Source organism: Cavia porcellus, unplaced genomic scaffold (assembly GCF_034190915.1).
Source record: "Cavia porcellus strain 051 isolate PalLab524CR breed Dunkin Hartley unplaced genomic scaffold, mCavPor4.1 scaffold_4, whole genome shotgun sequence".
NCBI classification, from domain to species: domain Eukaryota; kingdom Metazoa; phylum Chordata; class Mammalia; order Rodentia; family Caviidae; genus Cavia; species Cavia porcellus.
This window is the reverse complement of record NW_026947487.1, coordinates 39,847,684-39,875,664: the sequence shown is the minus strand read 5'-3', so window position 1 is coordinate 39,875,664 and position 27,981 is coordinate 39,847,684. Positions and strand designations below refer to the sequence as shown.

The 27,981-nt window shown below is 35.6% G+C and overlaps 1 protein-coding gene across 3 annotated transcripts in view; it reads right to left on the bottom strand.

The window, feature by feature from the left end:
• Positions 1-27,981, bottom strand: part of Gpc6 (glypican 6) — a 1,068,618-nt gene that overhangs the window by 505,995 nt on the left and 534,642 nt on the right. For all 3 annotated transcript variants that reach the window (XM_005007165.4, XM_003477617.5, XM_063246933.1), the window contains exon 3: positions 23,569-23,960. In XM_005007165.4, coding sequence (XP_005007222.1) covers positions 23,569-23,960 — 392 coding nt within the window. The remainder of the gene's footprint in view (positions 1-23,568; positions 23,961-27,981) is intronic.

The window sequence follows — 27,981 nt, the reverse complement described above, 5'->3', positions numbered from 1 at the left end:
CATTCCACAACGATTTGTGCTTTGCCTAACACAGTTGTCTAGAACGATAACACAATGAACCCAATCAGGATGTAAGCAAAATACATGATAGGATGCTCTGTGGCCAAGGTCATTATTCATAATCTAACTCTAGTTCATGTCTCCAATCTTCTAATTCCTTATATTTTTGCCCTAGTTACCTTGATATAGCCTTTCACTGTTCCATCTGTACAGACTAACCTACACATTTTGCCCTGGGAAGTTCATCTTCATCTCTGTAAATTAGTTCTGGCATCCAGCTACCTGGAATCTTTCTAAGCCTGCTCACCAACCACCAGCACCCCCTTACCACTGATACAAAATTTATCACTTACTTCTTGGTGTTAACTGTGCTAATATTTTCTTACATGTGATTCTCTGAAGTTTGCTCATTTGTTTATGTTCCTATGTCTCTTATTATGACAGTTTTGTAGCCAGGGTCCATGCCTTCCGGATCTTTCAGTCCACGCTCCCTATTGTAGTTTATCAGGAAAGTCAGTTGCTCGGTTAATATTTGCTGAATGTTAATGTCTTGAGGACTTGAAAAATCTTTTGCTTTGCTGCCTTATCATCAACATACCTGACATAAATCAAGAGTCAGAGAAACTTACTTAATTCTCAAATATCAGCTGCAGTTGAGCAGACATCCAGGAACAGCATTTTTTACCCTGAATGGGTTATTTGGGAAAGCACAGTGCACAGTGCATTGCTTATGAGTCTAACGGAGAGAACAGGAATGACAGGGCATGAGTATTGACATCTGCTCTCTCACCATTCATATTCATCTAAAGAGTGAACACCAAAGGCATGATCCACGAAGGAAAGAATCGATACACTGAACTTCATTAACATTAAAAACTTCTGCTCCTCAAAAGATACTGGCAAAACAGAAAAGATAAGCCATAGACTAGGAGATTTAAAAACAATTTTACAAAAGGCATATCTAAAAAGATCGTTTTTCAAATTACCCAAAGGCCTATGAAAACTCAACAATAAGAAAACAACTCAGGTGCAGATGAAAGAGCATGCATAATTGGAAAATAAGTATATAAAAAGATGTTCCACATCATCTATCGTTAAAGAAGTGCAAATTAAAAGAAGGAAAAAATACTGCACATTCATGGAATGGGGAAATCCACACCAGTAGCAATAATGACTGCCGCTGAGTTTGTGGGGAGGCAGGTCTTCACGTTGCCCTCTTGTGGCAATGAAGACGAGTATAGCCAGTTTGGAAGAGAGTTTTTCATTATTTTAAAAATAATGTTATTTTTAAAATCTAACTTTCAAAATTAAACATTTTTGTCATATAAGAAAGCAATCCTTTTCCACAGTACTACTCAAAAGAGTTAAAAACTTATGACCATGGGTGGAAAAAATATAGACAGAGGTGGATTGCAATTTTATTTATTACTGTCAAAACTTGGAAGCGACCATTATGTCCTTCAGTAAATAAATGGAGAGTTTAGTGCTCCAGGCAATGGGATACCCTTTAGCACAGGAAAAGAGTTACCAAGTTTCTTCCATGAAAAGACATGGAAGAAGCACATCTAAAAGACTGTTATTCAAAATATCCATGAAAAGACATAGAAAAAACTAAGATGCCTATAACTAAAGTAAAAAAGTGAATCTGGAAAAGTTTCATATGATGCCAGCTATATGACAGTCTGCCATATCAAAACTACAAGACCATAAAAAAGATCTGAATTTATCAGCAGGAAAAGAAAAATGAGTAAATGGAACATAGATGGATGGATGTCAGTCTATATTTGTCCAGCTCAAGAGTGAATTTGAATGTAAACTACAGTTTTTGGGCTATGATGTGTCACTGCAAGCTCATTAATTATAACAAGCTGTCTCTCTGGTAGGAATATTGATATGGGGGATACAGCTGGGATGCAGTGGAGGGTATGTCTAAGTCCCTCTGCTTTCCATGTAAATTCATTCTCAATCAAAAACTGCTCTAAAAATGATGTTATTTTTTAAATCTAACTTTCATTATAATAGAAAAATAAATTAATCAAATACATTAAGTAAAGACTATGCTAATAAGTGAAAGTTCATTACTATAAATTTATATAAATAAAAAGATGTTACTCAAGCAAATGAATTTAGTAGATTAGTTAGCTCATTAATAGATCAGATAACTTTATGTTTTGTCTTTAGAGTGCAATATTCCATGTGTATAGATGCTTCTTACTACAAAGTGTTTTTCATTAGGTGAAATGTCTATATTTTCAATATAAAAAATTTGTATTTTAAAGCCACTTTTAATAGACAATGTCAAAGAAACCTTCATTTTAGTCTTTTGTGTATTGCTAGTGCATTTTTAACAACCTAATTCAAATGAAAGTTTATAACTGCTTCTATAAAGAGACAACAGTGATTTGGAATTCAAAGAACTAAAAAGTAAATTTTTCAAAATAGTAAGTTTGAATGTTATCACTGAATACAACTATAAAAGGCAAACAATTTTCACTGTGAGATACCTTGAAAGCACAAAAGGTACTCAGAAATTTCCAAATCAAAAATGCAATACAGGAAAAGAGATTGTGGCTGTTCCCAGAATTATTCATTGAGTGCTTATGCAAAGGATCTGATACCATGGCGTAAATCTCTGTTAGGTCTCCATGGGTTTCAATGAATTGTGTTAATAGACTCACAGAGTAATCAAATTATGGTAATTTAGAAGAGACATCCCAACCTCTTCATGTAAGGTGTTCATGAGTGATTTCCTCTATTTTCTTTTTTTGTGATCAGATTCACAACATGAAGTGTCATTAATCACATATGATAATGACACTCCCACGGTGATTTATGGGAAAGGCTAAAGCAATCTTGACACCTGACAATAGTTACAATCATTTAATCTTGTCCCTATGAACATGTTATTCTGTTTCATTAACTTGAGTTGTTTTGTGAATTTCAACAGTATTCACATTAAAATTTTATCATATCATAAGGACAATAATAACTCGAATAGTGGAAAATAAAAAATGTAAGAATAAACTTATTTTGCTTGCTGGAGCATCAGTAAGAAATTCAGAAAACATAATAATATATATTATTATTTGTGGAAGCGTGTTTATTCAATTGTCTTTTTTTATAAGTATAAAATCACTGAAACAGTATCAGCCTGAAAGGACTGTCTAACAATAAACACAGGCATCCTAAATATGTGTTTAAGTATGATAACATTCGGAAATTTATGGTACTGGATCCCAATTCAATATTTTAGGAATATAAATATAAGTAATTTTATAGAACCATCTATTAAAACAATTTATCTTGAATAGAAAAGAATTCAATTAATGACTTAAAAATGATTGTGGCAGGCTTACTTGGTAAGCTAAGTATAAAACTTAACCTCAAAAATGCTTTTGAAAGATAGATTTGGAGTAGATAACTGTACAACAATAAAAAGCATATTAGTTTAGACGATTTGTAAACAACATGGTTCCATTGCCACAATGGCATTAGGAATTTGTATATGACTTTAAAGGATGCAATACAATGTACTACAATTATGTTTAAACAGAGTGCCTATGTTTTTAAAATAATCCCCAACATTAAAATAGTTTTTTGATATGTGTTTTGGTTTCTAGATAATACAAACTTTGTTATTAATTACCAAGGCAGAAGACACAATAGATAGTAAAAACACAACTATGTTCATTGTATCTATTCTGAAAATATTGCTAATTATCCTTTCAACTGGATTTTAAATTGCCACAGAACTGTGTTAAAACTGATGTATGCATTTTCTGTAAATTTTTTAAATGCTTAAATACTAAGATTACAATACTAAATTTTTATACCAAAGTAAATCTTAAAAAGTACAAAAGATAGTTCACTTGTGTGAATGATTCTAGCCAATGAGAGAGTGGAGTGCCTATCTTAAGTTGGAAACTGCATCATGGCCATTCAGAAAATCCAACAGAGAAGAAATATAATTTTGAAGTCAACATCAAAGGAAAAATAAAAGTGTAAGTAACAGAAGCACAACCCGTTCTTATGTACAAGCAATAATAAAACCATGGGTACAGGAACTGACAGTTTGTGGGAAGAAAAAGTCTTTTTCCAGCACTTCTCAACTATTTATCAGACAGGCAGAGAGACTGCTGAACAGGGAAGTTTTGTTATTGAACTTATCCAGCAGGTCTCTGCTTTAGGAAGAACTGGTGCTATTTACTTTAGAAGTGCTGGACCCTGACTCATTAAATCCTGAAAGTATCCAACAAGAATTTTGAAATCATTTACGATAATTATTTTGGCTTCAATTGCTGGTGTAGAACAAAAATGTTACAGACACACTGGAGTGAGTACAAAGCAAAGAACAGAAATGAAATCTATAGAATTTATTTTCTAAGGCTTTTTTAAACAAAATATTTAGTCCTAGTTTTATTTTTTACTTTATACCTAATGATATGAGATTAATTAAAAATCCCATTAAGACTGTGTCCTGTGTGGCCTTACATAGGGCCTAAAAAACATGTATTTCCAGAAGGAGCTATGAAATAGTTGAAAAAATTAAAAAAGAATAAAACCCATGAAAGATTAATCTTTGTTTACTGGTGCCTATTGTAGTAACATGAAAGCAGAGCACATAGCAAAAGACTAATCTTCTTGGCAGATGGAGTATCACACAGTGCCAATAAAGATATTCACAACATAGATAATTATGGTTCTTAAAATTGACCTTAGTATGGTAGGTTTTTCTAGTCAACTACTTGGGAATATATTCTGCTTCCTTTCTATATAGATCTATGATACCAATGATATTTTTGTTGTAAAAATTGATACTGTGACTTGAGCAACTATCTCTAAGATGATAATATGTAATCTATTAACTGGTGATTTCTTACTGTGTTTTTTTTTTTTTTGTAGTTCTGTATTACATGTATCCTTACACCGCTTTGTTTTGTTTTTTCTCTTTTTCCTTTTAAATAAAATTTTTAAAAAAATAGAGGAAAAGAAAGTGTTCTAAAGGTATTACTGCATGTACATTTAACTGTGTAAGATAGATAATCATATTACTAAGTTTTTGTTGGATCATTGAACAGAACTGTTTGCACTCTCACTGTTTGAATGTTCACTTTTTATGCTTTAACTTTGTGACTTAAACAACTATTTCTAAGATGACAATATGTAATTTATCAACTAGTAATTTCTTAGTGTTTTTTTGAAATTCTGTGTTTTTTTTGAAATTCTGTGTTATTTGTACCCCTTTTTCTGTTTTGGTTCTCTTTAAATAAAATTTTAAAAAAATAAAATAAAAATGTAAAAAAAAAATCTCTTTGGCTTATTGAACACTTGTTTCCTGTTTCTATGTTGTGTTAATCACTGTAAGAACATGGTATGAATAATTCTTTCTAACTTCCTATCATTCCCACTCTGCAGATTAGGAAATAGAGTCTCTGTAAGAAAGTCTCACCACAAAATAAGTGGCAGAAGATTACCATCCTTTACTCAGTCTACTCAACACATAAAAGTCTTTTGACTGTGTGATATGTTATCTTATACACACCTGCATATTGATTTTGAAAATTGTCAAGAAAAACATGACATTATTAAAATTATTTATATAATAAAATGACTTTCAACTTAGCAAGACTCTACCCATCTTTCTGAGATAGATTTGGAAATGTAAAGTCTGTGGAAACTTCTACATAAAAGAGGCAGAGATTTTCTTAAGAATATTTATTTCCCTCTACTCCAGGAGCCAGAAATTCATTCCTGAACATTCTCAGCTGACTTCATTTGTGATCACTTCGCAGCCCAAATTCCTTCCCAACTGTGACATGGCACTATGCCTTCTACCAAGGTGGTATGCCAGTGTTTCTAAGGCATGCATGCCAATCAAATACAGGGCTCAATAGAGAACACTGCAAATGCCATGTCTTAGCAGGATGTCTATTATCTCTGGCAGGAGTGTGAGTTAACACCTAGTATGTCTTGAGTGCCAACATTAAAATGATGAACCGTAGAAGAAAATGTAGCCCAATAGATGTAGATGTTTGATTCTGCCAAAAAGACAGGTTGACATCCAAGAAGTCCATGAAATCCATTACACATCAGATACCCTACTGCTCCTTAGTGACTTTGGAAGTTGAAGTGATTTAAGAACAAAATGATTATGTCGTTCTTGTCCAAGTTAGTTGTGTTGCCCTAACATTTGAATTAGTTCAAATACATGAATGAGAGCCCAAAGAAGTAGCTAGATAGATTCCAAAGCCACATTCACAGACTTATACAAGGCAAGGTTGCTTACTGCTTTCAAGTTAATTGGTACCAGATTAGTTGGGCAGCCCTTTTCTTCCAGATTACATAGAGCTATATGTTTTGATGTGGAAACCTGAATATATCTATCTATCTATCTATATATCTATATCTATATCTATATCTATATCTATATCTATATATATATATATATATGTGTGTGTGTATCTTAGTTCTGACAAACCAATAATTGTCATTCTAGGAATCTCACTCCCAGTGAAGTATTTCATCTTGTGACGAATACTACTCACTTGGTCAAGGAAAGAAATGAAGTTATTTAGGCAACTAACTAGGGTCAAATTCAGTTCCAAAGTAGCTCTTAGGCTTTGAGCTCTGGATCACATCCAGCTTATCCTCTCTTCTATTCCATGTCTATTTATATTGTGCTCATAGTATAAAATATAATTATGGGCATAGATAGTTTACTGATGATGGATGTTACTTGTCATTATCTTCTCTCTTCTGTGGTCTGGTACCTGCTTTGGAATGGGAGTTCCTCTAGGACAGGTCTAGGAGTTAGTGTTGAACAAATATTTGCTGAACGATGGATAATTTCATGGACTCATCTATCCCTTGGGTTGCTAAAACAACTTTGGTCAATTCTACTGATTGTCATTTTTATGCCTGGTTTGTCTTTCAAGATTTCTCATAGGAACTTATGCATTTGAGCAAGACCGTTCTTTCAATCATTCACTCATGACATCAGTCTTGTTTTTATGCATGGGCAAGAATGATTAAGGCCTCTCAGAGGAAATTATTTTAATTACCAAAATCAGAACAGCTCAATCGTAAATGTGCAATATGAGCATTTTACAAAAAAAGATTTGTTGCTTTTCCCTTTATTTCCTCCCTTTCTCTTTAATACTGTTCTAATTCACAGTAAAAAATATTTCCAAGATTTAAGGATTTAGAGATTACATCTCTCTTTTCTACTTAATCATCCTTAGGAAAATCTATAATGTTAATTCATGAAGTCTATGAGACCACTGTTACTCACTTATGTCCAGTAATAATTCTTGGAACTAAATTGCAATCAGATAATCAGTCAACCCTTGGATAGATGAGTTGAATTCTAAGACATACAAGGAAAACATGGAGAAATTATTTAATCCAGCATCTATGGAACCATTGTGAATATATACATCTACATACAGATAGATGATACAGAAACATGGAGTAAAACTGAAGATGCTCTATTCTTCAGAGTTTCTCAAGCAGTGATATCATGTAGCATACACTGAAGGAGAGTAGGCTTCCCAATTTATATTCAGTCATTAATACTTCACTTGTCCACACTGTCTTTGTATCTAGATGTTCCAATAAACCCACAAAATATGTATCATTCTGTTGGTAACATCATGGTTAATTTTATCTCATGGAAGGATTTGTGAAGGGCCTAGGTGACATCCTTTCATAAAGCCACCAAATATTCAGGGCATCATTTAAAATAACGTGGGAGATGTTGTAACACACATGGCTATTACCCAAACATCACCATTGTGGTAAAGGGGACAAAGTAATGTCTCATCAGTGATGTCTACCAAACATCAACCTCACTTAGGCTTGCTCTGAAGAATGGGGAAACAGGGTAGGCTTGGTCCTTTCTCAATGACTAGTTTAAATCTTCAGACTGAGGAAAACTTCTGTAGAAGCCAAGGTGACACTTTACAGTAACAGATGGGTGACATGTTAGGACAGTGGTTCCGAAACCAGACTGAGTAAAATACTGATTAGTGTGTCAGAAGCCTTCTAGAAAAGCAACTTGTAAGGACTGGATTTTAGCAAGTTTCAAACATGGTAAGAAAGACGGTTTAGGAGTGAAGAGAAAGGTGAAGTTTAAAAACTGGCAGAGATTGTCACAAAAACTTTCCTAGAGAGCAAGATGAAGGCTTCTCTTGCATAAAACTGGGCATGGAATGGAGACTAAAGATTAAGGGCAGCAAATGAGTGAGGATTTGTAGACAAAGCAAAGGTGCTTTTGCTTGACTTGTGGATTTCTTGTGAAAGAATATCCACCATTTCCAGGTTGGGTCTAGCAAAGAGTCAAACTCTGAGTGAATATTTCAGGAAATCGGAGCAATTGATAAGAAACATCATGCCACGATTTATGAACAAAACGGTGGCTTGATCAAAATTGTATTTCCTGGAAGGCATTCTTAGGATGCCCCCGAGAAGATACAGAACCAAACCTGGGAGACTACACCTAGGATGATCACAATTTAAATTTCAGCAGAGAAATAAAGAAAGGGAAGACTATATAAATAGGAGGCAACACAGAAAGAAAATAACGTGCAGTGAGGCTACCAAGGAACTGTGTTCCTTGAAACCATTAAGCTCAGCTTTCAATGCATTAGTTTTTAAGGTTGCTGACTACCCCCTAAAAGGCATAAATGCTGAAATGGAGACAAAGAAAGACTTCAAGGCTGCAGATAGAAGTTAGCCATGAACTTTCTCCTTGTTTCAAATACACTGAAATACTAGCAATCTCTTGAAGAGATTTTTGACTCAGCAGCAGAGGGCAGACAGAAAATGACACTGTGTAGCTAAAATTATGGGATGCTGACATTCAATTGTCTGTCCCCCTGAAATTGAGTCAAAGTTGTGTTCAGAAAACTGTTAACCTAATCTTCCGGGTTGTCTTGAGGGAAATAATTTAAAAATCTCAACATAAATCAGTTTGAATACTCTAAGTTTAAATTAACTTAGAGTATAAAATTACAGAATAAGGCTAAGTCAGCTCCCAAGCAATGGTGCCATGTGCCGAGGAAGAAGCTTCCTGTGTCCAGGAGTCAGACACGGGTGCAGGACTGTCCACTCTGCCACATGGATGTGAGCTTCCCAACTCTGAAGGGAAACCAGAAGTCACAGTTCACCGAATAGTGACAAAACTATCAATCCCATGAGGCTCATTTATGAATTAATAGTGAGTATGCAACATGATACGGTCTTCCTTGTGAGAACCTTTGTCTTGGCGGTGACAGAGGATGGGAAGACGAGCATCAGCTTTGACAAGGCACTGAAGTATTCCTTTGTGCACCTAAATAGTAATTCATTAAAACTATAATTTAGTTGTTTTTCTTTCCCATATAAATGCATGCTAAAATGCCTCAGGAGAAACATAAGATGTGTGATCTTTCAGGTTGTTGCCTGTACACAGCAATGATGACAACAAAAATCATGAAATGGCCTCAGATCCATCTATATAAAAGTCAGCAGTGGGGGTTTGGGTCATTTAATCCAGCGATGAACCAGCATCACGAGTACTAGGATTGGTTCTGAAGAGCTAAATATCTCAGAGAAGATACCCGTAATTATCATTTGCCGCTTATTTATTTAGTTTACTGCTAATGCTAGCACCCATAGATACTTGCCAACTGCTGTATTAATTAGTTTCCTCCACTTCCCCAGGGCAGATTGAAAATCACAAAGTAATCCATCTGTGATGATTTGCAAACTTCCCGATGCTCATCACATTTAGGAATCCTGGTAGCAGCACATACAGGGCTTTTGAGACGCTGGCAAGAACAAATCTCTCAATAAAGCATCTGCATTATTTATGTTAGAGTTCTAATCAGGGAAAGAAATGCACCATGCAAAGACAGAATGTTTGCCTCTTTACTTTCTAACCAGAGGGACTAAAGGAATAATCAACTACAAGAGTTTAGATTTTCTTAAATGAGTTACTAAAATTTCTTTATCATAAATAGGAGAATAATGTATTGAAACTACATCTGTGCACTATTTAATTCATTAGTTCCTAGACATGTATGACCCCCAAGTCCATAAAGTGTCACGAATCCAAACCAAGACATGCTATATGCCCAAAATACACATTGATATTTGATTCTGCATTTCATATAATGATCTAAGAGAACCAATATTTCAGGGGTAGCTGATTGAAAAAAATAACAATAACAATAACAACAACAACAAACTTTCTTTTCTAAGAAAGAATAAGAAAACTACCTTCAGCTCTATCTAGACAGACAGTGATGAATTACGTGACTTTTAGTCATTAAATTTAGTGATGGGAATCTCTTCATAGGAGTTAGGAGCCTTTTTGGATTCTGGGTGTGGTGGTGTGTGACTATAATTCCAGCACTCAGGAGGCCAAGACAGGAGAACTGGAAAGAGTTCGAGGTCAGCCTAGGCTACATAGTGAGTTCCTGGCTGGTGTGAGCTACATGACAAAACTCTGTCTCAATAAACAAACAAAATGACCCTTTTTTCTGAAAGCTAACTATCTCAGAGCTCTTATGTAAGGCTCTTTGAGGTAACATAGTCTGCATTTTCTTCACAAAATATATACATTAATAATCTTAGTTATGTATTTAAATGGCAATGTTTTGAATTTATAGAATTAAAGAAATGTTATTAAAATAATTTCACCTGTTTCATTTTATCTTAACATACTTAGAGAAACTTTTACATTTGGATGTGGCTTGCAGCACATTCTTTACTGATCCTGCCAGAGACCAGGGAATTGTATATTCACAGGAGGCTGTGCATTAGAGCACAGGCTCTGTGTCATTCAGCTGCAGAGAGCTAATCACTTCACCTGTCTCAAAGGACTCAGATAAGGATGAAGTGGAAAATGTGAGAAATACACCTGACCATGGTTGGCAAGTATAAGTAACTTGCTTTCCTTGATGACACAAAGCATTTGGTACCAGTGATGACGCTGTGATGACATGAAGAGGAAAAATTCTAGGCCTATTGTTGCTAAGGTCCATCTGCTCAGAAGCAACCTTGGAGGATGTGGCATTGATTCTTTTCTGGTGGCAACATCAAGAAACGTTCAGCTTTTTCTTAGTTAAGTACTTTTTTTTTCACTTGATAAATAATGTTCACTTCATATTGATGGCTACTAGCAAGCTTCAAAAGATCTTTAAAAAATTCAAAGACCAAAGATGCAATTAATATCTCTGGGTGAAGTTCACTGAGTCGTATGCTTGAAACAATTAGTATACTGCATACTTAGACTATCCCTTATGGCTATCTTAGTTACTTTCTCATGGCTGCGACACATTACCTGACACCCACAATATAAAGGAGGAAAAGAGTACTGTATATTGACTCACAGATTGTAGAGGTTTCAGTCCATGGTCATCTGGCTTCAGGACAGCAAGGCATGGCAGAGGGACACAGTGAACAGATAGGGAGGCAGGAGGGAGATCTACCTTTCCAGCCCACTTCACTAGCAACTTAGCTGCTCCTACCAGGATTCACCTCCCAACATTACATGTAGTTATTAAATCATCTGCTAAACACACCTCATGGTCCAAACACTTCCCCAAATTTCCACCTGTAAGTCCATGAAGCTCTGGGGGAACATCTAGATGTAAACTATAACAATGTCCAAAATGAAGAAGAATAGAAGGTACCTAACATTTATTTTTCTTGAAATATGGTCTCACTTGGATTTCATTATTTCAATTTTGGTAAAGAAATAGATACGATGAAATATTTCCCTATTATGAATAAAAGAAGGAAACACTGTAGTAAAAGGCAATATCACTGCCTTCAGGATCAGGCCAAGTAGTGGAGTGATCAACCGCAGTCCAAACTGGGACAACAGGCTCAAGCCAAGCATTTAACTCCAGCTTATTTTTGCTGTGTAGTTACAGGCCGAGTATGTCCTATGTTTAGAAAAAATTGTGAAAATCTATACTTTATTTTGATTCTTCAAATTTTAAACACTGTTTGAAATCTAAAATGAATCTATGCCTAGTAAAATATCTGTGGGCCAGTAGAAACCAGTCTCCCTAGTTTGTTAATCTGGTTTACAGCCAGAGTTTTGATCTAAAGGAAAGTTCTGTCCATGGACTTCTATTAAGCATTGTTTTATTGGTCTCCTTTCTATCACTACTTAATGTCTCCATTTGCTTTCTTTTCTCCTTGTGGAAGTTTGGCCCGAATCAAAATCACGTAACTGAATATTTATAAACCAATCAATTTCAACAGTTAAGTACAAAATGAAAGATTCACAAAAACTTCATGTAAATTGGTATTCAAAGTACATAGTGTGTTTTTAAACTAGCAATCCACACAAACTATTTAGGACAGGTTCTTCTGTTTTTGAGAATATCCAGGAGATTAGTATATTTGAAAGTTCCTTAAAAATATTGATCTCAAACAAAGCTCCTAGAATGAGAAAGAACTTCTAAGTAAATAATACCATTTTTAAAAGAAATGCCACTACATAGGATATTAAAATGAAAATAATAGAATTCAATAATAAACATTCCATATAGTTTGACATTAGAAAATTACATTAGGGGTAAACTAGAAATGCAAACCTGTGATATTAGTTATCTTTGTATTAGGGGATCTTAGAATTCTTTTCTTCTCTGTAGTCTTCTGCATTTTTTAAAAAAATGAGGAATTTGCATATGTTGATTTTCTAGTTTGGAAAATGGATGGGAAAATATATAAAATTAGTTTACAAATAACCAACAAAATGTATCACTTAGGTTAGAGAAACTATTTTTGCCTGAATTTTCTTGGTGATTCGAAAGAAAAAAAAAATGTCCACTTGATTTGGGTGACTCAGGAGATTACGTCATTTCCTCAGCTTCCTTTGTCTATAACCAAAATGTGACACAGATGGAAGATTTAGACAGTAGGGAGCAGGAGGGCTGACAATTTATTAAAAATTTGTATATCAGACCCGTTGCTAGAAAAAAAAAAACTATCACTTTAACACTTTAAAAACTGCACAAATTAAAAAAAAAAAAGTTCAATTTCCAGTCTATCTGCCATCATAGCCAAAATGTCAGGGTGTGTTTTTTTCTATTCCAAAATAGGTAGTTCAGATATTTTAGGGAAATGGTGTCATAAATATTTTATACAGTTATCATCTGTCTACAAATGCAGCAGGATATCATAAGGTTTGTCTTTTCAATAAAATTCTTTATTGCCAGCATAGTTGAATTCTCCTTGGTCTAGTGTCTAATTTGAGCCACAAGACACTCAGAAAGAAGAATGAAGGCTTACAGAGTGCTTGCTTCTCTGTTATTTTTACAGCTCTATAAAACCATGTATTTCTTACTAAATATTGTCCACGTTCATTGAAAAATGGTGAAATAAACATTGCCGTATGTCTTAGTGTATTTTGAGTAAGAGAGCATGTTTCTAGAAAGCCTAGAGCAAATGAAAGTTTTAACACCCATTATTTATAAATGACTACATTTCTTTATGGCAAGGTTGATATTTGTACCTAACTATGAAAGCAATATGCAGAACAGTACCTCCATAATTAATATATTTATGAAAATTTAAAGTGCTCAATGAGTGAATGTATTTGATTTCCAAAAGCCTACACAAAATGAGCACAGAAAAGTTTGCCTTCCTGACTTAGTCACATAGTATGAACTGAAGAAGACAAAATTAAAAGCCACTGCTCTCTGTTGAGTATTGAATATGACAGTGGCATTTGTGACACACAGCATATCTGGCAAGGGTGAAAATGAATTCAAAACTTCTGTTTATGTAAGTGACTTAAATGTCAGTTGATATTAACTTGGAGTATCTATTGATTTAGGTCACAGTTTTACTTACAACTGAATGTCAAGGTCAACATTGTCCTAGTACTGACACTCTGAATTGTCCATTTTCACTTTTGATTATCCCAGTTCAACACAAGAAAATGTAGACTTGTAAAGTCGTTTGGTATGACTGCTATATCCTATGCATCTGAGATTGATCCATTGTATTTGCACTGAGTAGAGCTTATCAAGATGAAGGTGTATAATGCACACTTACGAAGGGGAATAACCTTTGCTTGTAATCACAAAGACAACAATGGAGAAAATCTGTGGGAAGTAATAATAGATCTCTCGTTGTTCTTAGAAACAAGTATCTGTATGACCTAACACGTCATTTTAAGAAACACTAGTATGTCATACTCTCTAAGTTCTGTCTCCTCACTATGTCAGCACTATTAATGCAATATATCTGTCAAGTTTTATTAAAATTCTTTTTGATGTGTATCTTGGATCATAAACCTCTACAGAGCACTGATATTGCATCAGGAAATGTCCTTGTAACACTGAATCTCCAAAGATGAGACAATAAAAGAGAAATCCTCCAAACTTTCAAGTTCAGGCTCTCATATCACATACCTTGCCTAAGCTCTTTCCTGCACACTGAACTTGCTTTTGCAAGTGTAATTACTGTATGGTTGTCATTCAAATCCTGTTTCCTAAAGCATCCTAGTAGGAAAAGCATTATATGCATTCAGAGGAAAATATTCAAGGACAGAGTCAGCGCTGACACTGGGATAAACTGTCAGGTCCGATTTCCTGATGAAGGCATTTTAGAAACAGCATTCTTTGAGTTATAGCACTAGAGTGTTATCCTTGGGCTTTTTCATTTGTGATGTACATTAATTGGCACATTTCACCAGTGAATGTTCCCTATTAGTAACAAAGACGTCTTGTGGGCTCACAGCACACATTTTCGGTGGCCTCAAAGGAATCCTCTTACTTGTGGGGCACAGGCAAACAGTAGACATGCCAATCAGAGTGGGTTTATGGGGAACCCGTTGTGATTGTAAAGATAAGGAATATATCCCAGCAGAACTAGGAGGGTGAGAAGGCACAGAAAAGGGACGCAGGGAAACTGAAGGAAAGAAAAAACCCACACACGCCAAAAGAATCACTCAAAATACACTTTCTTTTCTTATTCTTAGCATTATTCTAGAGTCACACATTTCAGGCTATGTTTGAGGCTCAAATTATCTAAACCATCTATGACTGATTCCCAGGAAGTCACAATCTGATCCATGACCTACAAGCAAAACCAGTGTGCTGCTCCTGCAGTAGAATCCACACACAAGTTCAACCACCATCAGGGATGAGTCTACAGACCACATCCTGAAGAAATTTTAATACTGCTTTCAATTTTTGTATTTCCCTATTTCAGAATGGTAACAGCCTATTCATAGACAGGTGCTGGTCCACAGACATTATTATTAGGAGCAGGAGATTTAATTTCTCAATTAATTAAACAATTCTGGTCCAACTGTGCTGGCGAAGTCAATGAATTCTAATGACCATATCCAAAGTTCTGTTTTCTCAACACTCGCCACTATCTGTAGGAGTCAAGGCTGGTTATTATTTTGTTTTCTTAACTTCTCTCTCCTTTTACTTTTAGAATGTGTTTTTCTGGTTCTTGGCATTTGTCTTCCGAATCCTCTTTAAATATGTATAGTCTTTGATAGCTCATCTGAGCTTGTTTCTTATTTCTCTAGCTAAACGCTTCCAGCATTTGCCAACACTGATATCTCAGGGATGCTCAAATCCATCAGCAGGGAGATAACTGTTGCCAATGAATGGTGAGCCAGACACCATGTGCCTTGCTGGGGACAAACCCCAGAAAGCCGGCACTCAGCTGCTGTGCTGCGGAGTCTGTATCTCTGCGCAGATGCACTCTCTGCGCTGGGCCCTGCTGTTCTGACTCAGGTCCTGTTGGCTTCTCATCTGCTTTCTGTTTAGCACCTGCCATCGGCCCCCACATCTAGTGTATCAGGACTACAGACCAAGGGCCACCTTCTTTTAAGTAAAAAGTGAATCATGTTATTGTCTACTGAAAGATGTTGGCGGATATTCTTGCCTGCGTGAAGCCCTTCAAATTCCTGTATCTGAATTGTTATGCCGAATAAAATGTCTAAATCTACATCCTAGCCTGAACTACAAGAGACTATGGCCTTAGCACCGGCAGGATATCTGCAGCCCTTTTCTTTTTATGAACAAGCTTTATTCCTTTTTCATCTTTTTTTGAATAAAAATTTCAATTTACTAGTACATAGGTGTAGTACACAGTGCTTATGTCCCTGGTCGGAAGTTGGTTCATTTCATCTTCTTTCCTTCATCTCCTCTCAACCATCACTCAAGCCTTCCTTTTTTTGTACATGTTTGTAGAACATAATACAGGTGTTTTGCCCATGCTAAGATGCCTTCTCCAACTTTTAAAGGCCAGGAAAACAGGTATTTCTCTTGGTGTACACAGCATTTTATCCATATCCATCATTATGTTGAGTATTTATACTATTTTTGAAATTATTATTCTGTATCTTTCTTTAATAGACTGTAATTTACTCAAAGGTGCAGCTATTCACTGTTATTTCCTCTGTTTTCCATAAAACAGTGTCTGTACATATTAGGTGGATCACATATGTTTGTTTTTGCAAAGCACTGGAATGCCTCTATCCACAGAAGGATTACTTTTTAATTATGCAGGCAGAATAGACATGCATAAAACATTAGTAAAAGCAGAGTTTTTACTTCAAAGGTTCAGCATAGGTCTCCGGCCTTGTCTCTCCCCATTTCTTGTTTTATGCTTTGCACCACAGAAATATCACATGCTTTGGGTTTCCTACACATATCAAGTGGTTCCACAGCTCTACAATTGTGCTCAGTTGTTGCCTCTGCATGCAGCACCCTTGCCTGTGCCAGGTGACCACATCAACTACCCAACACCCATTCCTGCCTGTTCTCAAAATGGAGTTCAGACATGTAAACCCGTGACAGTTTATTTGCACCCTAACATTAATCTAGGTGCCTCTCTTCTCCATTTCTAAAGCATTTATTTAGAATTCTCTCATTACACATTTGACATCATTTGTTTCTATTTTTCTTTTCTCTAATTAATACTTGCAAAAACTTTAACTTGCTTAATCTTCCAACTTCACTTATCAATAGTACTTAATTTTCTAAGTATACTACATAAATACTGATCAAAACTAAGCTAAATCTCAAAAATTGCTCCATTTTTACAAGGGTCTACATTTGGGTCAGATGATAGTAGACTATTATAAAAATTCATCACAGACTGCAAGGGGCAGAACGATACACCTGATAGGTTCTGGATAGTGTGAACTGTGCAAACTTTTTCTGCTAGCAGGTGGCACATTTAGAAAAGGTTAGGAAGCCTCTCCTCAATATGAACAAAATCACAAAATTGCATTCAGTGGCAAGAAAGGAATTCATTTTAACCAATTCCAACAGAATGATTCTCAAATAAAATAATTTAAGTCATTTAAAAGAGACACAAGGTACAAAAGACCAAGACAAAAGGACACACAAATGGCTTTTAAGCACTGGAAAAAAAACGGCTTCATTTTCCTTGACGTTTACCATCTTTAATACAATGATTTTCCAAATCTATATATGTAGGCTATCTGCATTGCACTGAAGTCTTAAAATATGTAAAAAAGATTTCAATTGTTCTAATCCAAGTGATCAAATTATTTTAACAAAATAGAAGCTTTCTCTCTTCTGTAGATTCAAAGATGATGCATCTCACCTTGCAGTTTAGAGGTGAAAAGTAGTTTAGAGGTGTCAGAAAGTTCTTTTGACCACCTGAATTTGCAGTTTAGCAGTCCTTGGGCCATGGTAAAATTTATACACATTCAATCATTTATATTAAGCAGCTATTTTTGCTCTGATTCCTAATACTAATTTCATATTCTTACTATCTTTATCATGAAATTATTTATTCATCAACTGCAAAGTACTTTCTAAACAAAATATAGCATCATCATAAGGCAAGGCTAAATTATTAATGTTTGCTTAAAAGTTGTACATGTAAAAGCGTTATTGATAATTTGAAAGGCTTATCTTTCTTTGCACACAATATATTATTGAAGTAATCTACATTAAATAATCATCAATTAGAGAAGAGAAGATACCAACCACAGAAGAATCATAAGAAGGTTTCTTTCACCTAAGGCCTTCTTTGTGGTCATTTTTATTTCTGAATCAAGCCACAGAAATTAACTCCAATCAAAAAATTGCCATAGAAGGAATAAAACCAGTAACTCAAGTAATGGCTATAATAAGTGGTCACACTTTACATCTCAAATTCTTTTCTTAAAATGTGCAACTAGTACGAACAGCTTTCTCCTGTAAATTGAAGCCACAGTACATTCTTTAGAAAGGTTTGCTGCTGTGATCAAAGAAATACTATGAATGGAGGTATTTTATAGCCTTACTCTCATCAAATTTGATTATAACTGCTTTCAAACTTATACTACATCAACCACATTTATTGAAAATTGACCTTTTTTGGTGTTTTCTAGGCACATATTATTAATGCAAGACTAGTTTACTAAGGTCAGTGAATAATTTAAGAATTTCTTTATGCAAAAGCACCTGTGTAGCATGCACATGCAGATGTCTATTGATGAAAATACGCTAGTCCTTCTAAAAACTAAAGGCAAATTTGACTTTCAACATCATGATCCAGCTGGGCATGACAGTGCACTTCTGTAACCCCAGTACTTGGGAGGCTGAGGCGGGAGGATCCTTGCAAGTTTGAGAACAGCCTGGACTACAGAGTGAGATAATGGCCAACCTGAACTGCATAGTAATACACAGGCTCAAAAAGACGGGAAAAGAAAAGTCATGTCCAAAAGAAACAAACATTACAGAGTTATAGACATATATTCAGGCAAATGACACTATTTGTCAGTGTCTCAAATTATATGGATTCCAATCTACTACATGCTAGATTTTTCTGAATTAAAACAATGAAACGACCTGAATAGTTGAAGTGACAGTCTCCACCTATCCCATCCCCATCTCTTTTTTGGTGGCAATACGGGAAGCTGAACACAGAGCCTTCACATGGAGCCACAACCACACATTTTATTATTTCTTTTTTTAATTTTGAGGCAGATTTTAAGTCACTAAATTGCTCAGGCTGGACAAGAACTTGTAATCCTTCTGCCTCAGCCTCCCAGAGTGCTGAGATGACCAGTGTGCAGCCTCACGCCCAGTTAAAATTCTGTCTCAACACAAATTACAGCTCTTGTTCCTGTATAGAAATCAGCTTTAGTAAAGCAAAAAGATAGGAATCAATCACATCTTCCTTGTCTCAACGCCTTCATGGTGACCAGTAATGACGTTAAGATCCTTTCTGCAATTGCCACCATAATGAATAATTGAAGCGTGGCTTAAGTGGACAACTTTTTCAGAACCCTTCTTGAAATGCTCTTTCTGGTCTTCAGAATGCCTGAGCCTCTCAGCATGGCTTTTGGCATTGCTTTTATTCGCTAATGGGTGAGTGTGAAAGAATGAGAATTGTGTTCTAAGAGAATATCTATGATAAAAAACAATAGCATGGATCCATTATTCAAATATATTGTACTACTGGTTATGTTTGTGGTAGACTTCTGCCTTTTACGTGTACTTGCCATAGGCTGGTGAGCAAATACAAAAATATCAAACAGTTTTAGAAACAGCTGAGAGTGACTCAAGAACCAAAAGCAAATATGTTTAAAAGATTAATACAAAACACAATTTGGTGACTATACAGGAGGATGAACACGTATGATCAGGACAGGAGATGAAAAGAACCTGGTGGTGGATCTGCCCCTCCTCAACCTAGTACCTGAACTGAGAAATTCCCCACTATCAACAGCTTTGGAAGCACCTTGCTTGTATTCCAAACTTCATCTCCAGAGGAAACTACTGTCTGATCGTCATGCTTATCAGTCTCTAAATTTTCATCAGTCTTACTAGATATCCTTTTATTTCTAAATAATATATCACATAGTTTCAGTTTCTGAACTTTCTACAATAGTATACATTCTTCAGTGATCTGAGGTATGTATCCTCTAGTAAGATTTTTATGATTCACCTATACGTATGACTAGTACACTTGATTCTTAAACTTCACAGGATTTCATGGTATGAAGAAATCACCTCTTTAATATTCATTCATTCATTTATATATTGTGATATTGGGGATTGAATCCAGGGCCTCTGCACTAAGCTGTATTCCCACCCCTTTTTAACTTTTTATGACATTGTCTCACTAAGTTGCCCAGGCTACATTTAACTCGCAGTCCTCTTGCCTCAGTTTCCCAGATTATTGTGATTACAGTGCTTCCATGCACAACCTTACCTGGCAGAGATTACTGTTTATGCAGATGGGATATGTACAATATTTCACTTTTTTGTTATGGTAAAAATTGTTGCTATAAACATTCTTCTATATGTCTATCTGTATGCATGTGTAACCTGGTCTACGAGGAAAGAACTAGTATTAGGGTATGTATGTCTTCAACAATACAAGAATTTGCAAATAATTTTCTAAGGTAAGGGCATCAATTTATACTTTGACTGGCAAAGTTTTAAATTTCCCAATACGCCACATTTTGCCAACACTTGGCATGCTCAAAAATGGTAATTCACACAGAAAATGAATCCTGGCTCACTAAACAGAGATATTCATTCCACAAACATACAACACTTCTGAGTCAGATCTTGAGTTATGGTCACTTCCAGTGCATTTGCCCCTTTTAAAGGTTAGAAAAAGTCATACTGTATACCCAGAAAATGGAAAATGTAAGTGTTATAAATAATTCTGTTGATTCTTACAAATTCAGTCTTCCTTTTTCTTCTAAGGAAATTCCCTGCAACATTACATCAAAACATTTGTGTCAACTTCTGTGTTTTGCCAAAGACTTAAATTTTCTAGTCAAAACAATTAATTAGAAACTATTAATGATGCCTTCAAAGACTTCAAGTTACTGTCAATGAACAGAAAAACCAAAGGGAACAAAATCCATAAAACACGATGTCAGAGAAGAGTCTGCTTTGCTGATCTGAAAGTGAGAATTTTGCCTTGAATTCTTCCTTTGGGCTTCATTTCACCAATTCTAAAGCAGTCAATTAATAGATCACAAGAAGGCTTCGGCTTCCCAGGGCCTTTTTTTCCTTCACTCTTCATACATGTAATATTTTATAATTATTACAAAGTAGTCTGGGTGCTAAAAATCACAGGGCTAGTAAGTTTGTTTTAGTTTACTTAGGTATAGACCATCTGGTAATCATTAAGTGAGAAACCTCAATAGGGAATACTGAAATATTAGAGCTATGAATTAAGAAAAATTTCTCTGCTTCTTTTACTCTGAGGCTCTCTCCTTTTTCTTTCCTTTCTTGTTTTCTCTCTCTCCTTCCTTTCCTCCTTCCCTTCTTTCCTACTTCCTTCTCTGCTCCTCCCTCCTTTCTTTCTCCAAAAGGCAGTACTCAGATATCTGCATGGGATTCATGAGATTATTTGATTAGGGCTAATGGGCCTCAGGTCAGCCAAGTCACAATTACATAAATCAATTAAGTTTCAAGCTTATGTAACCCACAAACCCATACTAAAAACTGTTGCTATGTAAATGAAGGGAGTGGGCAAACCAAGAATATAGTGTTCCCAAGTCCCTTCCTCAGCACTTCTGGGAAAGGACTAAAGGTCATCATGTAGTCGTAGTTGGGCCATGATGTTAAACTCCACTATTTAGATTATGTTAGATGACGGTAGACAAAGAGCTCAATGATGAAGGAATGATCAAAGTGGGGTGGCCACCCTTGAAAATTATTAATGGCATCCTCCGAGATGCAGGGAAATGGTCAGCTGCAATGGATCTTGTGGCTTTTTAGATACTTTGCTAGAAAACGCATACTTCCTTGGGTCACTGGTATTCCTCAGTTCATGGTATCATGGATCTAACTGTGATTTAGACTCAGGCAAAATAATTACTCCCAGAAGCAATATTACTTACATCAATCTATGGTTTGATTTTCTCACTTCATGTTTCTCTTTGGAGCTTGAGACAGGATCTTGATGTATACTCTAGGTCTCCCTTGAACTTACCCTATAGCCCTGGGTGGTCTGGAAATCTTTCTGGATTTTCCTGCTTCAGCCTTCCAAGTGCTAGAATCAGGGATGCACTACCACAGGTGATGCTCTGTTTCATTTTTCACCAAGAACAAAGGCTTCAATCTGAAGCTTTTGGGACTCAATTCATCTTTAGTGTGACTTACCAAGTTAATGTAACTAAATTGTTCTTTACAACAAAATGTATCTGCTCAAGAAATTATAGAATATCTATTTAGTTGGTATTAATTTATAGTTTACAGATTGTTCTCACATGATCGTATTTCCTCTTGCTATTCCACAAGGCCAGTTACTTATTAATATGTGTCCTCTGACATAGAAATCATTACTGCTATTCAATAAAAAGTATTGTACTGAACATCTGAATTACATACTCTTTACATCATTAAATCACTTGTAACTATCCCCTTTAAGAGTCTTTTGCAAATAACCTTTCCATATGCTCAAATGTTTCAGGAACTGATCACTTAACAATATAGTCTATGAATTTTAAAAATAATTCCATAGAGAAACACTTATAAGGGTATGTAGGATCTTTATGCCAAGATATAAATATTGAGATCAAAGTGGGGAGAAAAAAAAGAAATACAGCAGGGTAGTGCCAATAGTTATGAAAAACACTGTGGTTCTTTGGCACAGCTCTCTAATAAAAAGTACTATTTGGCAATAATCTTTGTACAAATATGACCTTCCTTAGGTGACATAATGCCAGATCCTTTTTATGTATTTTTTTTACTTTACTTATAGTAATCGTCTGTTAGTTTCTTTGCAGGACTGACCTCATAAATGGGAAGGCCCATCTCATAAGAGCAATTAAATGTCAAGGACAAACCTAAACAAAGGCAGATATCCTCTGCACAGGAAATGTTCAGTGTTTAAAGACAGCAGTGGAAAATGATCTCTCGCATCTAAGGTTTAGAGATGTTATCCTCCAGGAAAGGCCCCACAGTGAGCTTATGATTTATCCTTTTCGTAAGCCCAGCACAACTCACAGCATGGAATTGTACAGATAATGGATAACAAAAGGAATTATCTGCCAGAATCTATATTTTGTATTTGTGAGTTCTCCTCCAGTTCTATAGGTGTCATCAAAGAGTTCCTCCTCTACTATTAGGGAATTCAGCCACCTTGACAAACATTCTAAAGAAGAACTGGCAGGTGCCACTGTCCTGAACAGCAGCTTGTCTCTACTTGCAGTTCTGATCAAGAAGGCCATTTTCATTCCCAAAGGACCAGAAGCCCTGAATGGGCTGTTTCATGAGTATTTATAACCCGTAAAATTCTTATCAGAAACGTCAAGTGATCACAGTTCTAAACCAACTGTCATCACATTGTTCCTGATGAAAACTACTCTGTTGCTGACAAATATGGACATTGTTCCCTGAGCCACAGAGAAGATGCTTGGAATTCTGTCTTCTCTCACACAAAGCAAGGGGAAAAACAAAAATAGAATTAAACTTGTGTGTTTAGCTGATTCCTCTAAGAGCGAGGACCAACACAAGTAACAACGTTCACCTTAATTTCTTTTGTAAACATTTGTTTGAAAGCCAGAATAAAAGGGAAGAACAGCTAGAGACACGGAACATACTCAAATACCTTAGAAACTCGGTTCGCCACTTCTCTGCCCACGGTGAGGCCCTGGACGAAGGTGCGGGCAGCAATGAAGGCGCGAGTGACCTGAATCTTCAGCTTCCGGGGCACATCTCCAAAGGGCTTCAGCTGGTCTGTGTATTTGCTCACACATTCCAGGTAGTCCTCACTGAAGTGATACTGAGGGTTTATCAGCTGGAACATCCGTTCCAGGAGCCGAGCCCAGAAATCATTGAGCATCTCCTCCAGGTTTACGTTGCCCCCAGTGTAGTATCTCTTCAGCTCTGTGAAGAGGTCCTGGAACACTTCCGAATTCTGCATATACAGCATCCCATAGGTCCGGACAAACATGTCATTTAGGGACTTCTCAGCATTCTCCAGCAGCTCGCGGAAAAATTCTGGAGATAAAACAAGAGAGCAGTCATAAATTAATAAGATGTTGGAAGTTCAGTGCATTTACTATTATGGTATTGGGGATCGAACTCACAACATTGCATTTGCCAGGCAGGTGCTTGTGCCACTGAACTATATCCCCAGCTCCTGATTTACTTCAAATACAACTACGTCTCACGGACAGTTTCATAGTAAAAGGGTACCCCGTGATTAAATCTTTAATGTACAGATGAAAACCACATTTTAAAATGCAATTTGACTATATCCGTGATCTTCTATGAGGCAAAGGAATCAGAAGACCCTTTGATTTTTGTTGGGAATAACATCCATTAGTATAAGCAGTTATCACTTATTATTCCTCTGCAACAGCTACATACTTTCCTCATGTACTAAGTTTTAGAAGAACCTATTGTTTGATAAAAGCTCAAATCAAAATAGGTTGCAGATATAATGTGCAGAATATTGTCATTAACATAATAACAAATGCATAATGATAAACACATTTTCTACAGCCTATTTACTAATTTGCTGTAATACTAAATTCAATTAAATTGCTTTTATTTGGAATAGTCCTTAGATGAAATGCTCAGTTTAATGTAATATTTTGAACTCTTTCAAGTTCTTATATATAGCAATCAATTAACTGTTCAGAGATTCATGATGCAGTTAAATTCCCTAACTGCTAAAGCTATAATGAACATAATTAAGGTGGCCATAATGAATCATAGAAGTATCTTGGATTATCATTCTAAACATAAATTATCATTTGGTAGAATTTGGTATTTGGTACTTGCGGTTAAGTGATTCTGAATGAATATTGGTTATTTGGGCTTTGTGGTTAAGTGGTTGTGAATAAGAAGTGTGTTACAACATGGGAGTATTTGCTTGTTACGAGATCACTGATGGTATCAAAATGTGACAAAATTAAAGTCTGGGTTCTGTTAACTTCATCAGAGCTCATGTTAGGCTTTCTGAAAAGACACTCAGCATACTGAGGGCACACGCCAGCCTAGACATCATTGAATACATTGCATGAAAGAGCTTGGGTAGAGCAAGCTCAAATTCTATCCCTTTTGGAAAATGAGAGGAAACTAAGGAAAGGGCACACTTCTGAGTTTGCCAGTTCAAGTTTCCAGCAACAAAGAGATTCTGCATCATCTCTTAAAAAGTTTATTTCTGTTCCCTGACATGGTGTCCTTTCTGAGAAATGCAGGGAAAATGAAGTCATGGACATACTAAGGAGTCCAAATAAAAATTATAAAAGATTCTTTCTTTTGGAGCCTTGAGGGATTCTTTTTCAACCATGTAAAGGTGATGATAAATCCTGCTTGTACGGATTCCATGGGAGTTACTTTGTGTTTTCTTAGAAGTTGACTGAAGAAGCACTCGATTAATACAGAGTTAAATAATTGTCTTAATTTTTTTTAGTGTCTACACTAATGATAAGTATTTTATATTTGTTTTTTAAGTGAGATCAATGCAACAAAGCTTATGAAGGAATCTGGTCACTTGTTTACCCATTTACAAGGCAGAACATTTTTTTTTTCCTTAAAGAAATTCTATTGCTATAGAAGCAACAGAAACTTGAGCCGTGGATTATAAACCATACGCAATTTTACTCATCACCAAACATTCTTCATTTTTATTTTTCTCAGTGTAAAATCAATATACATATTATTTGTTTAACTGTTAAAGAGAAAGAAATGTTAATAATTGTCTTGATCAGTACATATTGTTTATACGTGTTGAAACATCATACTATACTTCATAAACGTGTCCAATTATATGTTAACAAATATTTCAAATACTTAACCAGGTGTAAATGAGCTACTTAAAATAGTACACAATGATCAATGATGAGGACTGTATACTAATTTCATCATTATACGTTCTATAGAGATATCACATTATTACACTGTATTCCATAAAGTAAAATAATATAAAAAGAAACAATGTAACCTTAAAAGATTTAGTAAACAAAATTAGTGGTTAAGCACATAATTATGTATGCTACATGTCAATGTTATTTATGATTGTATGAAACAAAGAGCTTAATACAGTTTTGCAGAAATAGTTGTTACCTAGTTTGTTCTAAAATGAAAACTACATTAAATTACTAATATCAATACAAACATTAGAAAAAGCATTAGAAAAATCTTTCCATTCTGAAAGCAAGAATGAAGATAACTTGGCTTTGCTGATACAAGAACAAGGAAAAAGGTGTTATAGATTGTGGAGGAAGGTAGGATAGAATGGGAAAATCACTGAATTGAAAAATAGTAATATAACATGACTAGAAGTGAATTCTAATCATGAGCTCTGAACAGTCTATTCATTTATCTTCTTTTTGAGGTCAGTTATTTTGTTGGACTCAGGAATAAAAGCTTAATTTATTGAACACCAAGTAGTGGCTTCAGCAATGAGTACTCAGTGATCAATAGTGTAGTCTGAATCTGCAAAGAAGGAGTGAGAGCAAAAGACAGAGACAGAGCCAAAGACAGAGACAGAGACAAGAGACAGAGACAGAAGGAGCGCCTCCATCCTCATCACGTTTCAATGACTTGAAGTACAAAGGTTTGCTTTTCTTTTGCCAAGGGTTAAATTCTTGACCCAGAGACTCTGAAATATTAGGCTTTTGCCTGTTTTGAAGGTGAACAGTTCCAATCAAACTGACCACTCACTGTGTCTTATGGCTTGTTTTCTTATGTGTATGTAGGTGAATGTAGAGACCAAGCCGTCATAGTTTAAGAACTATGGCTCGAGACATTTCATTAGATTCTAACCTTACATTTTTTTTTCTAAGGATATGTCACTGTCTCAAAACTTTGCTATCAGCTTCACTGGTCCTCAAAAGTCAAATTATCCCTTGTTCAAAATCATTATATGGTTTACTGACTTCATAGTCAAAGTTAATATTCAATATTGAAAGATGATAATATATCAGCCAATTATGAAAAATGCTGCTATCTTGATAAATTGATCTTAGATCTTTTGAAAAATAGGGATCCAAGGTACTGAGGCAAAACTAATGTCATCCAAAAATAAGTTAGCACATTGCAATTTTTGCAGGTCTGTAGACTTGTACCTTTTGAAGGTTGAGTCTGAACAAAGTATTTTATGCTTGGATGAATTTTTTTTCCTAGGCAACCCAAACAAGATAGATTGTAAGACTACTGCTTGGTCCATTTTCCTGATGAAATATTATGTCCAAACCTATCATAGAGAAAACAATTCAAAAGCAATATAACAAAAACCAACCTCTATATAACCTTTTGTTTAATTAGAGAAGGCAAACCTCACCATGGAGAAAGCCTTCGATCAACAAAAATTCTCATCTACAAGAAACAGTTTGGCTAAAGGCAATGTTATTTGAGTTTTTCTTTTCTTCCCCAATCACAAAATATACATCAAAGGTAGTTGCTTAGGGCTCAGTTATGCTTCATAGGTGTACAAAAGAACTTCTCCAGCAAGCACTAGCCTCTGGGAAGACTTTATTCATCTAGAGGGGAGATCTCAATGCAAACATCTGTTAGCTCTAAGGCAGACTGCTTCAAGAAGAACAATTATGTAGATAAAAACCACCACTGTTCCACAAGCAAAATGAAAGTCTATATTTTTCTGTCTATTGCTTGGAGAGGCCTCTTCAGGGACTAAAACTAACACCTAGGAGCCAAAAGATACCCTAAGGATAACTGAGAAAGGATTCAAAGGAAGCATCCAGATGAACAGATTGAAATGCAAGGTGGCAAATGAGTCCCAAAGGGAAGCATAAGCCAAAGGGAAAAATAGGCTAGAGCCTCCCAAGCAATTCACAGGTAAATGAAGTAGGGAATGCTTCTCCTATTGAAGGCATTGAAATTGCTCCTTAACAGCATTGTGGAAAAACATATACTATGCTATATTGGAACTGATAATTGCGTTATGTGCAATATGCTATCTTTTTCTTATTCTGTTCCCATGCTCTCCATGACAAGGGAAGCCACACCTGGGTGTGGGTGGCAAAACCACACAGGTTTGTAGCCTGGA